Below are 17,221 nucleotides of genomic sequence, written 5' to 3' on the forward strand. Positions count from 1 at the left end.
CAAAAAAACTATGTGCGTCAAGTCAACGTTACCGAATATTCCGTTTCCGGTTATGCATTACAAACCTGTATAATGTAGTTTTGCAATTAGCGTGGTGGAATAAACTGGATTATTGTTTTAATGTATTGAGTAATTTATTTTTGCGACTATATCGTTCCATATTTAAACTAAATAATAATCAATTTAAATTAGTTATTCTAAAACAATATCTGTTGCCTTATACCGGCATTACCATTACCGAGTTGTAACTAAATTTACTTTTTTTAATGCGGCATTTCTATTGAATATGCACTTCATCAAGAATAGAAGTTATAGCTGTTCCTAAATTAGATCAAATGATCCACTAATTGGAATTATGTAAAGGCAATATGTCTTATTTTGGAAGAGCTGCTCTTTGTATCCGATGAGCAACTCAGTGATTTTGACCAAAGGCATCATAATGAACGACGCTGCATTTAAGGCCCGCCCCTGAGGCTGACGCACCCTACTGCGATTGGTCCACGTGTATGGACGGTGTTTTTGTGCCAAAATTAAATAAACATAAAACCAATGAAATTGATCGTTCAAATCTGAAATTAATTTAAATTTGAAACTTTTTATTAGTGTGTTTTTCTGAGAACTGTTCTGTGGAATATGTTAAATAATTGTACCGACACTATTTTAAAATTATTTATTCCATGACCACTGATTTATTACGTTGCAGTTCAACCAATCAGATCACTGATCCTGCAGCCTAACTCTTGGATGGATGACTGACTATAACATTCATTTAATTAATGCTGCGTTTCATAGGGCATATACATATGCATATACATATACATATACATATACATATACATATATATATACACTGCTCCAAAAAATTAGAGGAACACTTCGAAAACACATCAAATCTAAACTGGGGGAAAAATGATCTTGAATATCTTTCGATCCCCCAGGACACCATCCGTAGTCTCATTAGGAGCATGCCCCGACGTTGTCAGGCCTGCTGCATCATTTTTTCACTTTTATTTTTGGGGTGTCTTTGATTTCCCCCCTCTATAGGGTGATCATTTTCATTTCTATCAAATTATGTGGCATCATTTTGTTACTAATACATCACCCACTTATTATCAGGAAAGATATTCAAGATCATTTTTCCGCCAGTTTAGATCTGATGTGTTTTCAAAGTGTTCCTCTAATTTTTTTGAGCAGTGTATATATATATATATATATATATACAGTATATATATATATATATATATATATATATATATACATACATATACATATATATATATGTATATGTAATAGCAAACAATCTCTGCCTCTCAGTCAACCAGTCAGTAAGCATACATAACAAAATTGTTAATTATTCCATCTACAAGATTGACATCAGCAAACTACTTACCCATACACGCAGTCTGCCATCTTGCCCTCTACAGTGAAAACTGGGCATCATCCATGAAGAGAACACCTCTCCAAAGTGCCTGACGCTATTAAATGTCAGCATTTGCCCTCTCAAGTCGGTTACGACAAATTGCAGTCAGCTTGGGACACCGATGAGGATGATGAGCATGCAGATGAGCGTCCCATGAGACGGTTTCTGGCAGTTTGTGCAGAAATTGTTTGGTTATGCAAACCGATTGTTGCAGCAACTGTCCTGGTGGCTGGCGGCTGGTGTGGTTACAAGTGGTCTGCAGGTGTGAGGTCAGTTGGATGTACTGCCAAATTGTCTGAAACGCCTTTGGAGACGGCTTATGGTTGAGAAATGAACATCCAGTTCGCCGGTGGACAATCCTGCAGTCAGCACTACACTACGCACAACACTAGCGACGTCCGCGGCATTGTGCTGTGTGATAAAACTGCACAGTTTGGAGTGGCCTTTTATTGTGTTCAGCCTCAGGCACACTTGTGCAATAATCAGTGTCTAATCAGCATCATGGATGGATTATCTCGGCAAAGAAGAAGTACTCAAACACTGATTTAGACAGATGTGCGTTAGAAAATGAAATAAAAAGGAAAATATTAATTTCAAGGGTGTTTCTCTCATACAATTGGAAATGAAAGGTCGTGACTGAATAAATATGAAAAGGCTATAACGTGTGTGTGTGTGTGTGTGGGGGGGGTCGCTCAGTCTGTAAGAACTTGGTTTAGGGACAGTTGAAGGTAACAAGAAACCAAACACCAACATAAGCAATTTTAATCCTCAATTTTTGTTGTCACACATTCTCACTAGTGGAAGATGCTTGACGTGTTTTTTTGCATGCTGTTCCAATTACGGTAGCTACACGAGTTCCAATATTAAGACACAAGCTGTGCAGATCTACACAACTACAACCGCATGAATAAACACTGTTAAACGTATACACTTCATTAAACAGAGCACTACTTTTAAAAGGCAGATTTTTTTTTTTATACAGATCTTGTATTTGATCCCGTTAGATGTGCACAAGGTCATGATGTTGCAGCTGGTTAGCGCAGGATACGAGCAAACACACAGGTCACATTTGTAAGTGCAGTTGTGAAAGGGTTTAAGTCCCGGGGTCTGACTTAATCTGAGAGGTGTACAGTCAAACCTCGGTTTTCAAATGCTCCAGTTTTCGCATGATTCGGTTTTCGACAAAAACCTTCACTAAAGAACTCAAGATGGCCTTCGTGTGGCCAATCTTGCCAGGATGTGCGCTGAGTCTGCATCAACAATAAGTTCCATCCTGGCAAAGAAAGAAGAAATCAAGAAAACTAATGTTGGGAAAGGATGTTCACCAAACAGAGACCACAAAGTATCGAAGATGTTGAGAAGTTATTAGTGTGGATCCCCTAGTGTATAAAATGTGTTTTGCGTTCATATTTTTGGGTGCTGAACAAATTGATTGGATTTACATTATTTCTGATTGGAAAAATTTGAAATTAACAACAAAAACCGAGGTTTCACCGTATTTATTAAATCATCACCCAGGCTAGATATCCATCACTAAAAACAGGCAGAAGGGACATTAAAGTTGTGTCCTATGCAGAAAGACATGGTTGATTGAAATCACTGATCTGTGACCTGGACACGACACACTTGAACACAAACATGACTCTGACCCCAAAGAGGTTCTGTATTCTCTAGCTGTTCCTCTTGGTGCGGATGAGAAGGTCTCTCTGTAGACCGACTTCTAGATTACCAACAGGTTTGCTGCCGGGTGGGTCCGTAAGAAGAGTTAGTTTGTTAAAAACTCCTCGGCCAAAGTAGTCAGCCACGACAGAGAATCCATCATGACAGCTGCGTAACTGAAAACCAAAAGAAGAAAGATTGTTTTTATTTCGCACACTGCAGAGCTAAAAGCCACAATGTCGTCTACACCAGCAAGACGTTTATGAAAGTTGACGTTTCCATGGACAGCTATATTAACACACTGCCAACTATATTACTGTAAATTCTGGTGTATAAGCCGCACTCGCTAAAATTAAAGACAAAAAACAGATTTGTTCATATATAAGCCACAGCGGTGTATAAGATGCACATGTCCACATCATAAAAGGACATACTGTAGCATGCATGAGTCAGTGAGGACCAGGCAGCCCTTTATTTCACAGGACCCAATCACGAGCTCTGAAAAAACTCACACCGAGCTTGTCAACCCATTGGAAATTGCAGGAGAACATTACTCACTATAACAGTCTGACTGACGGTTTCATTTACAAACATTAAATTCATCACACAGCAACTTAACATTACACTTAACATTATGCATCAGAAATATACAAACATGTACCAATATGAGTATAATAAAAAAAAAAAAACACACAAAATGTAAAAGTTTTCCAATAATGTATTTCGTTTGAGAAAACAACTTCATTGAAGAAGCGTAGAAAGCATAGAAAATGGTGGATGGCCTCTGTCCACCACAAGGAGCAAGAGAACCCGGAGCCCAAAACCTGAAATGATGTTCTTACCTGTCTATTGAAGTGGTCATGCAGGTCTCGCTTCTGGTCCTGGGCACGCAGCATGTCCATGACTTTGCGGTTTTCTGGAGTACATGTTGGACACTCGGCCTCGCTCTCAGCATAACTTTCAAAGCAGTGTTGGTGGAAAGAATGGCTGCACAGGAAATGAACGGACGGGAGCTCCAGGGGACTGTTGCACATGTTACACTTTGTCTTCTGGAATATTTTTGCACTGTGTGGAAATATTGAGATTTATAGGTTAAGTAGGCAGTTCCTGACTTGCATGCGCAACATAAAGTTGTTTGTCTTTACTTGCAGCTATCTATACGACTGGAGTGCAGCCACATCCCACTTGAATCCTTTGAAACACTTCATCTTAAAAAGGGACTGTATGTATGCAGGGACTTCTCCAGATGTCTAGAGGGCGCCAACGTTCAAACGTACTGCAAGCATTATATCCTGCCTCTTCCTGCTTTGAGTACTTAAGCTATGGCCAATGTAACACACGCACTAGTTATGTTTGTAGTCAGCTAATGATAGCAATTTGACTAAGTTTAGCCACTAACCTTAGCTATCATGACTGCAAATCGCCTCTCTGGGACTGCTTTTGCGTCTGTAGACGCGCTATAGAAAGCTAAGTGAATACCAGACAGCGGCGAGTGACCAATCACCATATTCGGGCCGAACGACAATTTTCAGCAATTTCTATAAAGGTTAATTTGGAACTGTGAAAAATCATTTTTTCCAACAATTTGTTCTTTTCGACCACTATTGGTAATGTATGCTAAGCCGGTGCTGGTATTCTTTTATTTTTTGGTTTCAAAAAATGTAATCTTAAGACAGCTACATACAGTCCCTTTAAGACTTTTTCTTTAATAGCAAATTAAAAAAAAACAATTTATGGAAATTTCTACGAAGTTTAGTTCATAATTATGAAAAATATACAGTAGATTTTTTTTAAAACAATCTGTTCTTTCAAACCACTATTGGTAATTAATGCTAAATCAGTGCTGGTATTTTTCTATTTTTTGGTTTCAACAAATTTAATCTTGAGCCAGCTGCATACAGTCCCTTTAAGACTTTTTCTTCAACAGAAAAAAAATACAAATCAATTGTGGTGAACATGGTTAAGTTACAAATTGGATCTTCATGAAATGAAACAAGCATGGTATAAATGGGTGCTTGAGGCAAAAGTTGCAATGGTTTGAGGCTCATTTACTTCCAATAAAATGGCATCAGCTTGTGATTGTATGAATTTGCCATCCATGTTTTTAGTGTTCTTTGTGACCTTAACCCCCAAAAGCACAGGAGAAGCTTTATTGGCACACAAATGTGTGGAAAAAGTAGTTTGCCCGAAAGCTACCTCGTGTCAACCCACCTTGTCTTGAGCTCCTGGATCTCAGAGCGAAGGTGAGCAGTTTCCTCACGATATTGGCAGATTTTACGTTCATCGTCCTCGATTTGTTCGCTTTCCCTCTGCATCTTATTGATTAGGTAGTCTTTAATAACTGAGAGGGTTGCTGTAGAGTTGTGTGCCAGTGTCTGCACGACTGCAAACACACACACACACAAAAGAAACAACATGAGGTTCTCTGGGTGCCACCCCATTTTCTTTGCTCATCTTGAAGTAAACAAGCAGAAAATGGTCATTTTTACGGAGGAATAAAAGTAAAAGATGCCTCCTTTACCGAGTAAAGGAGGCATCAGGTTGTTCTTGTCAATGTGATGCAAGACTTCGCTGATGTACGCCTTGCAGTCTTCTTCTTTTCTTGCAAAGTATCCCAGAGCTTGTTCCCACAGGCAACCTTCCTGGTCCCCATAACATTTGCAAGCTTCTACCACCTTGTCATACACCTCATTCTGCATGTGGTAGTGCATAATCTGCTGATATCTGCAGGAAAAAAAAGCAAATTATGGTTCATAAACACGAACCCGCTCAGGTTTGAGACTGTCCAAGACAACAATTTGTTCAATTCCCGTGGGGAATTCAGTTTCAGTGGTGTCAAACTGAACTGTATCATGCAGAGACATGTTTTTAATACAGTTTGTTTACCTTATGGTGCATCTTTTTATGCAATTGTATCACCAGTTTTTACAGAGATTTTGAACTGCTGTAGTTATTACAGTGTTTCCCATACATTAATTTATTTGTGACGGTCCCAATGTATTAGTTGCGGATGGCGGTACGCATCATAACTGCACTCCGAATCCCCACACGGTACTCATCATTCTCTGGATGTTGTTGTGGGGTCTTTTGTGACCTCTTGGATGAGTCGCTGCTGCGCTTTTGGGGTCATTTTGGTTGGCCGGCCACTCCTGGAAAGGTTCACCACTGTTCCATGTTTTCGCCATTTGTGGATAATGGCTCTCACTGTGGTTAGCTGGAGTCCCAAAGCTTTAGCAATGGCTTTATAACCTTTTCCAGACTGATAGATCCCAATTAAGTTATGTTTTAACAGTTTTTTTTTCCTCCTTTAATAATAAAACGTTTCATTGCATTTTGTGTTCAGTTGTGTTGTCACTGACTAATATGCAAATTTGTTTGATGAGCTGAAACATTTAAATGTGACAAAAAGAGAAATAAAGAAGGGGGTAAACACTCTTTCACACCACTGTGTATTGTACCTTTAATTTGTAATCTTGCCAATCAATCTGTTCAAAATTTCAAAATTCATTTTCCGAGATTGCCTGCACCTGATACCATGAGAGCTAACGATACGATACAAATGGGGATATCCATCCACTGTCCCACCTCTACTGGCTACAATCAACATGTTAATTGAAAAAATACCACTTTTTGACGTTGTTTGGAATCCTAAAATCGGGAAGCAAAACGTACTGCTGATTGTATGAAATATGTTACGGCTGTTATGCAAAATGAACAGATTGCTACTTACAGTTTGCCCTTCTCATAGAGGTAAAGGACGCCCTCTTTGAAGTTGTGCATCTGACAGAGGACCAGGGCTTTATCAAACACAGTATTGTCGCTCCTCAGGAGTGACAAGGCTTCATTTTGCAGGATCTTTTTTTTCTGCCAAAAATTTTAAAAAGGCGATTATCAAAGCTTGATTATACCAAACTCAAATACTTTCTCTTATCAATATTTTTGTTCAGTAAATTGTCAAATGTCCACTGCACCATACAGATTGTCACAAAAGTGAGTACAAGACGGTCGAATAGAAATTAAACTTTGGGTGTGTTGCTCTGACCTCAGGGTGCTGTTCATGTGCCCAGTCTTGCAGTCGGAGCTCCAGCAGTGTGTCATAAACCCCTTGAGGAGACCGAGAGTCCACCTCAATCATGTGTTCTAGGTAGGCTTTGAGCTCTCGGGGGTTGTTGGCAAAAATTGGAATGAATTCCTCAGAGTTGGCCTGAAAACAAAGAATTTTTTGAAGAAGAATTAAACAGGTGACAAAAAAATGGGACAGAAAGACAGTAACTGGGTTAAAAGAAAACAATTTCAATATGTGCTGGGTGTAAGAAAAGGCATGGCTTGTATTTTTTGGTTGTGATTTACTGGCTTTTATTGAGAAATGAGATTTAAGTTCTTTTAAAGCACACTGAAAAATGGATTATTTTGAGAAAAAAACGCATCTCATGATGTAGGTGTATTATAAATATGAACTTTGGTCTGTTGCTGTTGTTTTCATCATTTTCCATATATTTCAGCTTCCTTCTTAAATAATCTTTGCAATTGTTCTTTTTGGAATATTTGGAGTTTCCCATAATATTTTGACCTTATTCCCATTATATTATAACTTTTTGCCCAAAACGTACAGCTTTATTTTCTTTTGGTTTTCATAATATTCCGACGTTAAAAAAATGTCTTTAATATTTCCACTTTACGCTACTAAAATGACATTATCCTTTAAGTAAAAAAAAAAAAACAACAACAAAAAAAACATGTTTCTTTGATATTTCAACCTTAGGCTACTAAAATTTCTTCATATGTTATTCTCATAAAATTATAACCTACAAAATTACAACCTTTTACTGTTAATATTTAAACTATATTCTTGAAAAATGACTGCTGATTTGTCCATTTTTGCTTTTTTTCTTGTTAAAGTACATTTTTAGATTGTGCCACGGGCCGCAAAAGGCCCACACGCCGCACCTTGGACACACCTGTTTATCTATTTCTGTATTTTATTTTCAAGGTTTGTTGTCAAGCTTTGAGACTTCTGCATGGCTGTGATATGAACAGGAAGTGGCGCGCTTTATTTTGAAATGTTCCGTTAACGTCAATAAAATGAGCATCACAGTTACTTCACCGTACGAGTTAAAAGCAAGCCGACTCCACAAGTAAAACACTGTCGTCAGTCAGAAGTGGTTACGAAAGAAGTTTGAGAGAAATGAAAGCGAGTTTGATCCCCAGCAATCTGTTGAAACTCACACACTTCGGAGGATGTGAGAGCAAACTGAAGATGAGAAAATTGCACACACACCTTATTGAGCTGCATCTTCTCCAAGAGGCTGTCAGTTTCAGCGCTGTCACCACTTGGTCGGTAGTTAGTGCACAAGCCCTTCAGAAGCACGGTTGTACCTTCGGGAATGTGATGCATCAGTGTCTTGCCATAACGCTTCATGTTGCTTTCGGCTTGTTCAAAAGGAAGCCGTCCGATGTAACGTAGCCCTTCCTCGTAGTTCTGCGTTCGGAAAGAAAAGATTACGATAAATGAGTACATGAGCGCCCAATACCAAGTAAAAACCTGTGTGGCTGGACACAAAAGAGGCCCGTCATTTGGAGTGGTTGTACAAGGAGTAAGAACATCAGGATGTAGCATTCTGCTAAGACTCCTAGCCAAAGAATTAGGTTTGGTCGTTATATCTCGCCAGCAAAGGGAATTGTCCCAAATTGGTATCAGAGCTCACCTACATAGTTCTTTTCTGGAGTAAGACAGTTGACTTTTTGTGTTTTTTATGTCAAATTGTAAATATTTAGCTCAGTGTTTGTCTTCTAGGCTTTTACACTATAGTTTTGTAACAAATCAATTGTTATTAACCACCTTACTACTGTAGCTTGACACGGCTGTTAGCCTTGATGCTAGCACGAAATTCTAGTTGGGGTTGGTCGTCACATTCTCTGTGGCCTGGGTTCCCAAAGTGGGGTACGCCAATTGTCACTGGGGGTTCGTGAATAAAAATGGAAAAACAATTAGCGCCCAACTCTCACAATTACGAGCGCACCTGAACGCCTCATAGCACAGAGCGCACGTCATAGCAGAAAGAAGGAAGGAGACGCGGTAGTTCGTGCAGTTCATTTCTCTGTGTGACTTATATGAATAATTAAGTGTGAGGATTATGTTGTGTATTAAGAGTGTTTCACTGCGATTGGCTGGCGATTAGCAGTGCTCATGTAAAACTTTTATTAAAGTTTAGCCCAATTCCACCTCATGTGGATTTTTATTCTTTATTCATATCTGACAATATTGCTACAAGTGAGGCAAATCTCACAGTTGCTTGCATGTTTTTATTTATTTATATATATATATTTTTTACCTTGAGATCTTCGAGCTGTATCTTCAAATACCATTCATGATGCATGTGCTTCTCTGCCAAGTAAACAGCATGGCTGTGGTAGCCGGCCTGTCGTAGAACCTTAATAGCAATCTCGACATCAAAATGAACCTCGCTTTCACTGCTCTATGGAAAACACATGAGAACACACGATTAGGAACAGTATAAAATACAAGCCATGTCTGGCTTTTCCTATAATGGAACTATACAACATTTAGACTGCGCTGATTTCCTTCCACTTTTAATCGGCGTTATCCCGCACTTGTCTTTTCAGTCACCTTAATGAACTCTTCCAGCTTCGAACTGTCCTTCAGCTTGGTGTAACAGTTCAGCAGTAGTGTGGTGTGGTCTGCGTTGGCCAGCGACTGCCTGTGCAACGCTTGGAGATAAGATGTCAGGTTGTGGATTCTTTGTGCATCCAAAAATTTCCTGATGACGTAAGATGGCTCCAGCTTCCCAATTGTGCTGTGGGGAAATGGTGGGGATGGTTAATTGAATGTGTTTCATGACACACGTTAAGATACATCAAATATAGTGGGGATGGTGGTATTATTTCCAAAACTTCTACAGTATTTGGCAGAAATGAAAAAAACAATACATAACAGAGGCACACTCAACAGAGACTGCCACCAATATGCACAACCTTGTCCTCTTGGGAATACAGAAGATCCCACGTTTTTTTGTGGGGTTACGTTCTAGGGCCAACAAGCCGTGAGTAATCAATGCGCCCATAAAAATGTCGATTTTTGGAAGGTACACACCACTAATGAATGATAATGTAAGATGATCGATGAATAGACTGGATCGGACTCACAGTGTAGACGTTATGAGTTTCACTAACTATGGTGCGTTGAAGGACGCCAAAGAAAGTAAGAAATCTCAACGCTTGACAAAAAACATTATCAGTGAAGCATAAAGACATGAACGTGTAAAAACTGTGAGCTTCTCTAAACTGTGGTGTATGTATGCTGTACATTTGAACTGTATTGTCATGTATTTATAAATGGTTATTGACTTGGGGTGAATGAGGTGTGTTTCTGCAACAAAAAAACCCTGCATATTTTCAAACAAAAAAAAAAGATTTAAAAAAACGTGTTTTTACCAAAAATGTGCTGACAGAATCACGTGCATGCGGGGATTCACTGTGCTCCAAGAATTCAAACTGCTTTTTCTGGGCCCGAGCATTGCTGCATGACGATTGATATAATTACCGAATGTACTGCTGAATCGCACCATCGTGGTCTCCCTTAAGGTAGAGGTGATCACCATACTGTCTGAAGATCTCTGATAGCCCATCACTGTCCAGGTGCTGGCTTTTAGCCAGGTTTATGGCCATTACAAACAAATTCTTCTTAAACAGCATCTATAAAGAAAGAATGGGTTAGAGTGTTACCTACCATTATATTAGGTGGTAAAGTCATTCATGAGTCACTTTGCATTGACTCCAAATGACAGCGGCCATCGCAACAATGCAAATCAAGGCTCTTTAAATATGCACGCCACATTCATGATTCACTTTATATTGACCTTCCATGGTCAAGTGGAGGTGTGGCAAGGGCGGAACTTGAGGCGGAGTTGCGTACGCACACTTCTATTCAAGGTGGAATCTCCATCCATCCATCTTCTATGCCGCTTATCCTTATTAGCCGAACATGCATGTTTTTTTTTTAAATGTGGGAGAACATGCAAACTCCACACAGATCCCAGATCTTCCAGATCTCCTGACTGCGTGGCCAACATGCTAACCATTAGGCCACCGTGCGGCCCAAGGTGGAATCCATTAACTACAAAATACGTGAAATTGCGTGAATGTGTGCATGCTTATTATACCCCTGAATACTTGTGTCCGTTCGCACAACTACGTAGTCTGTTCCGACTACTACTACTACTACAGCAGTCTAGTTTTAAAATACACAGAGGTAATTAGGCTATCCACAAAGCTTACCTCCAGTTTGGTCTGTGTGTCCTTTTCTTGAAGAACATACATTTTACCATCTCTGGTGAGGATGTAGAAGGAGCCCCACTCAGCCACGACATCAATGACATCATTGAATGAGGCACTGTAGGCGATAAACTTGTTGTCCAAGTCATAGATGGTCAGAAGCTGTTTGTCTGATGGAGAGCTTTCCCTGCTTCCAAACCTCGTCCTGCGTAGGGCATGAACACAGTGAAGCTGAATTTCTTTAAGGCAGTAATAATAATAATGGATTAGATGATTAGATCATAGCGCTTTTCAAGGCACCCACCGCCCTTCACAATGAAGTGAACCCATTATTCATTCACTCGTCAGTCACACACTGGCGGCGGTGGTGGTCACAGCTGCCTTGGGGTAGTCTGACGAATGCATGGCTGCCAATTCACGCCTACGGCCTCTCCGACCACCACCAAACATTCATATGCCAGTGTGGGCAGCACTGGAGGCAAGGTGGGTGAAGTGTCTTGCCCAGGGACACGACAGTGACTGTGTGGAGGGAGTGAGGATCGAACCGCCAACCTTCCGGTTTCTGGACGACCTGCTCTACCTCCTGAGCGACTGCCGCCCAGTACACAAAATCCACGAATTTGTGGGGGCTAAATCACGATTGTGATCCAGGGATCCACAGCATACAGTCTTTCCTATTACTGTACTTTCTAACAATTGTACTTTCGTTTTCATCATTCAGTGTTCTTACTTGTTGGGCGACTTTGTATTCCTAGTAAGTAAGAAAAGATATCCTCGATGCCAGTGGGCCAAAAGTTTAGTTCCATCAAAGGCAAAGCAGGGACCTCTTTCGTCTGGCTGGTACAAATACACACATTCATCACCAGCGACTATAAACTGAGAATCCTGCGAGGGATCTGTGATGGAGGAGCAGCGAAGAGCACACCCATGTGTATCCAGCTCGACTTTTGGATACTCTTTGAGAGACAGGGTGTAGCACTAAACAAGAAAGAGAAGGCGGTGGATTATGATTATTATTAGAAAATGACCATATGAATATATATTAATACTGTTAAGAATTATTAGCATGATGCAGGGCTGCACAAAAAAAAAATGTAAATCAGGATTTCTTGCTTAGAATTGAGAGCCTTAATTGAGAGCCCATAAATGCATACAAAAAAATAATGTTAATGACAATAATATCAATACTACTACTACTACTACTAATAATAATACAATAGCTCATTCCATACCAAAGACGTATTTATAAGTCTTTATAATCCCGATCGCCCGTTCCCAAGATACATCTTTTACGTTTTTTTGCACAGGCGGCAAAAAGAGGTGATGATGCAACTTTGCACAAACGCATTAACATTTCAGAGCACTTTTAATACCATAAAAACAGCCACAAGGTGGCAGAAGTGCATTTGGTAAGAGCTCGGCTGGGTCATTTCAATGGAAGAATCACACATGATAGGGAGGAGGAAGTGAGAGAGCTTGGAGGTAAATTGGTTATTTTTAAATAAAATTTATTTTGATGTAAAACAACCCCTTTTTTGTGTTGTGTGTTATGTTGGTATAGTTGTTGAGATATTTGAGTTGTCACAAAAGCAAAAAATATTTGTCTGAAAGTGAAAGTTATGCTTAAAATGTATACTTTCACAAAAAGCTTGTTTTCTCCCTTTTCTCGTCGGGAACTGATATTTTCCTGAAACTTCCCTATGTTCTACTGCTGATTGTTAAAGAAGGGAAAAAGGTAGTGACAAACTTTTTTTTTCTGATGAAGGACGGGAGTCTAACTATCTTTCGAACTTCTTTTGGTAGGATCCATGTTTATGTAGTCATAGAACACAATATCTTGTGTGCCTTGAAAGATCCCGTCAAAATCTTCTAAAATGGCCGTCACTGAAGGGGTTGTCTTTTGAAAAATGGCTGGGATTGAATGAGTTAAGGATAAAGGTCGTATTGCACCGTCTACCCGGACGTTGTAAGGATGATGAGGAGGTGGTCCATTAGTAGTATTGTTACTGCAAAACAACATCAGCAAACTCAACTGTCCTCTCTTGTGCAGCCCCAGCACGTAATAAGGCTAGCATAAGTGAACCCAACAGAATCCCCGCTAGCGCTCATACTCACATGGACTTTCTCAAGGGTAGCAACAAACAGATGTGTGACTTTTGCAACTTGGCGGAAGGCGAGACCAGTGACTGGGATGGTTCCTTCATGCAGAGTCAGAGTTTTACTGTGACGATCTCGAGTAATGTCACCTTTGGTTAGAACCACACTGCCATCCGTGAAACCTAGCAAGAAACAAACCGTCATTTTGAGGAAGCCACACGGTGAATGTTGAATTTCGCCACCACATACCAATGGCCATAAAGTTGAGGTTCTCGTGTACACTCAGGCATGACACCTCTGCCGGTTTGTTGCCTTGAATTGCAGGAAAAATTCTTGTGCAGAGAGGATTCCCGCTGTCTCTTTTGTCTAAGTTCCACACCTTTACCTGTTCAACAGTTAACTTGGGATCAGTGGCAGTATCCTTTACCCTACTGTTCACAAGGCTTCAATTTAATCAAGATAGTCAAACAGCTGGACAATTGTGTTGCCAAAGTACAGTAGAGCAGCACTTTTCAGAGTAGTTAAGCTCCGGGATCACCAGGGAATGGCGGAAAAAACGACACCGCTCGCTCCACATGGGTTGGTATCTTGAAGTTGCTGTTTTTGTCAGATTTGTCAAAATGCAGGGACACACACTTCCCACTGTCGAACAACTGAACGGCATGCCGACATCGTCCATACAAGTGATTAGGGATGCACCGATCCACATTTTTTCACTTCCGAGCTGATCCCTGCATTTGGATATCTGCCGATAACCATACTATTCTGATATCAGAGCTCTTTTTGCTTTATTCTTGTCTACAGATGCTACAAGAATGATGAGGAGGTGGTCGATCAACGCTTTAATGAACAAAACAGATGGGACGCAACCACACCAAAGAAGAATATCCATGAACGTAAAAAACACACACACACGCACGCACAAGCACTCAGCCTGACGCGTTCATGGCGTGAGCCAGTCGGACAACAAAGAACTCTTAACATCGCACATAACTTCTGGGTCGCTACATTATCATTATTGTTGATACAGGCAAGTATGATATTGTAGCGACCTGGAAGTTTTGTGTACTGTTAGGTTTGTGATGTCTGACTGTTTTGCGGCACTGTGAACGCATCAGGCTGCAGTGCATGTGTGGCGCCAGCTACGTCCGCCGATACTCTGTTGGCTATGTTTACTGATATTTTTCTAGCTATGTTGTCAGCCATAATAGCTAGAAAAATATCAGCAAACAAGCAGAGAACATTAAAGCACAGATGCGGTTCATTGATTGGAAATGTTTGCAGGTGTACGTGAATCACTGTGGTATCGGTGCCCGATATCAGCACTGCCTCAGATCAGATCATTTTACATGTATTTTGGTAATAAATCAATTTAAGCAACAACACAAATGTGAGGATCCATTTTGAAGGCAATAGAGCCGTTGGTTTTCCGGAAGTCCAAAGAGCCAAACTAACCGGCTCCCTCTAAAAGAGCCGTCATTCCCAACACTACTCCATCCAACATACTCACCAGGGGGTTCATTCCGTGTTCATCCTGCCCCACTGTTACAAGGATGCTGTGTTGTTTCAGTTGGAAGAGATGTGTTACTCGCAACTTGTAAGCCTGGAAAGTTGTCAGCTGCAATGAGCGCATCAAAAGCCAGACGTTGCCGTCCATATGTAATGCGGCTAAGGACAACTGATACAATTACAGTAATGCACATTATATAATGTTGCTTAACGATGTGTATCATGCAGCAATGAATAGATGACACCCGTGAAAAGTCCCAAACTTGATGTTGTCATCGACTCGGAGTCACTGAGCTAACTGCTACAATACAATATATAAATGACTGTATATACATTCACCACACAGCATTTAATTGGACTAGTCGCCTTGAATAAGATCCGATGATAGTTGCTTAAACGTAAAACATGCACCACGACTGTTCCTCTTCCTGTCGCTTTACGTTTAAACAGCATCGCCTAGCATAACATTAGCTGAAGAGGCTAATTCAAACTGTTGAAGGATATCACCAAGAACAATATGACCACGTCCGGAGTCGCAAGCAGATATTCCATTCGGAAGATCAAAGTTTTTCCCATTATCTAAACGATCCTTTACTGCGTCCTTGTCGAAAAATGCAAATTTTCGCCACTGTAAGTATGCTGCCATTGTGTTGACGTTTTCGATAAAGCGATCATGTGACAGCTACAGCCACGTGAGTAAGCCGGAAGCTCTTGCATTTCGCATGCGCAATACATGCCTGTCAAACCCTCCCGTTCTCACCGGGAAACTACATTATTTTCCCGAAATATTTCCATTATTTTATATTTTATAATGCAAATGTGGACAGGTATGGCACAAAATTGTGTAAACCATTATCGTCAAGCCACCGCAATGACATACATGTGTAAATGTTTTGTTGTTATTTTAACGTAAAGACGTCGCACTAATCCTACATGTGAATTCTTACTGTTTAATGCAGGTGAGAAATGTTCCAAAAATAAGAAACTCTTCACACACATACAACAGATGTCATTTTAATAAGTGTTGAACAAGTAATAGTTGTGTCAGCAGAAAGTGTTAAAAGGATTAACAATTGCATCAGCAAACAGTGTTATGACGTAGGAATTGTGAGCTTGGGTAAAGGAAGAAAGGTTGCCAGATTCATTGATAAGCAAGGTTAAGTAAGGCAAGGCTGCATTATCAACCGACTATCAGAAATAGTTCAGGTCAGGAAAATAACCAATAATAAAGTAGATAAAACACATTTTAAACTAGTAGAAGGACATATCTACTATCACATCAAAAAAGGAAAACACACTCAGGTTTTAGTCCCGCATATTGAGCTACAATGGTTAATCCTGTATGGGATGTCATTTGTCGAGTATACTGACTGATATTACGTTATAAATCCCAGATCTGAAAAAACAGAAGTATCATATCGCTTGTGAATAACTTCAGAACCAGAGTCTGATTGAATCGCCGTTGCCTGCTGATCGGTCACCCACCCGGTCATCCAATTAGAGACCACCTCATGTGCATCAACTATCATGTGCTAAACAAAACATTTCATTCATGCTGGGACATGTGTGTCACAGGTGGAATTTACAAATGTTTTAGTTACGGTAAGTCATGCCTTCTTTCCTCTTTTGCATTTGAATTCGAAAAAAAAAAAACTTTCAAACTGAAATATTCCTTTTTACTTATGGTCAGGTTTATTTATGCAACCTCACACACACACACACACACACACAAACAGTACAGGTATAGCCTGTAATGACAAAGAAACAAGGAAGGAGCGTTATCATTACCTGTGCCTCCCCACAGCCAGAAGACTTTACAACACACACTTGTGAATACTAGAATCGGTGTATAGTGTTATGCAATATGTGTCATTTACTATTTTCCTACATTTATTGTATTACTTCTTTACGCTTTCATTCCATTTTTACTAAAGTCTTATTCATTTTTGATCTGTTCATGCTGTATGTACATTTTACACTGGAACCATAGAATTTCCCCAATGTGGGATAAATAAAGCCTCTTATCTTATCTTATAAATATCAATACTTATAAAATAGGAGTATTCATCACGGTTTCTTGGGTTAGTGATGTGACAACACAGATAGTCAAGACTGCCCTTATTCTCTTATTTGAATGAAAGAAAGTTGCCATATTATACATATACTGTATGTATACAGTATGTGTACAATCCTGGAGTGGCCGAGTCAGCGTCCGGACCTTAATTCCATCGAAAATCTGTTCAA

General features: G+C 40.0%; 1 protein-coding gene across 1 annotated transcript; it reads right to left on the bottom strand.

Annotated features, from left to right (window-relative positions):
- Window positions 1-2,164: 2,164 nt before the first annotated feature.
- On the bottom strand, window positions 2,165-15,696 carry vps11 (VPS11 core subunit of CORVET and HOPS complexes). The gene is made up of 16 exons (XM_054755294.1): window positions 15,478-15,696; window positions 14,979-15,123; window positions 13,718-13,853; window positions 13,487-13,650; window positions 12,102-12,349; window positions 11,375-11,576; window positions 10,641-10,792; window positions 9,708-9,894; window positions 9,412-9,555; window positions 8,358-8,558; window positions 7,122-7,283; window positions 6,810-6,943; window positions 5,601-5,803; window positions 5,291-5,462; window positions 3,922-4,144; window positions 2,165-3,255 (listed from the first exon to the last, which is right to left on the bottom strand). The coding sequence occupies exons 1-16, from the start codon at window positions 15,621-15,623 to the stop codon at window positions 3,091-3,093; spliced, it is 2,784 nt and encodes a 927-aa protein (XP_054611269.1). The 5' UTR covers window positions 15,624-15,696; the 3' UTR covers window positions 2,165-3,090.
- Between the last annotated feature and the right edge of the window lie 1,525 nt (window positions 15,697-17,221).

The sequence above is a fragment of the Dunckerocampus dactyliophorus genome, chromosome 16 (assembly GCF_027744805.1).
Source record: "Dunckerocampus dactyliophorus isolate RoL2022-P2 chromosome 16, RoL_Ddac_1.1, whole genome shotgun sequence".
NCBI classification, from domain to species: domain Eukaryota; kingdom Metazoa; phylum Chordata; class Actinopteri; order Syngnathiformes; family Syngnathidae; genus Dunckerocampus; species Dunckerocampus dactyliophorus.

Excerpts from the sequence above, each read along its gene's own strand:
- vps11 (XM_054755294.1), bottom strand. The coding sequence starts at position 15,623 with ATGGCAGCATACTTACAGTGGCGAAAATTTGCATTTTTCGACAAGGAC. Across the intron at positions 8,559-9,411 it reads TACAGCTCGAAGATCTCAAG|AACTACGAGGAAGGGCTACG; the intron begins GTAAAAAATATA and ends TTCCGAACGCAG. Across the intron at positions 4,145-5,290 it reads ATCCAGGAGCTCAAGACAAG|TGCAAAAATATTCCAGAAGA; the intron begins GTGGGTTGACAC and ends ATTTCCACACAG.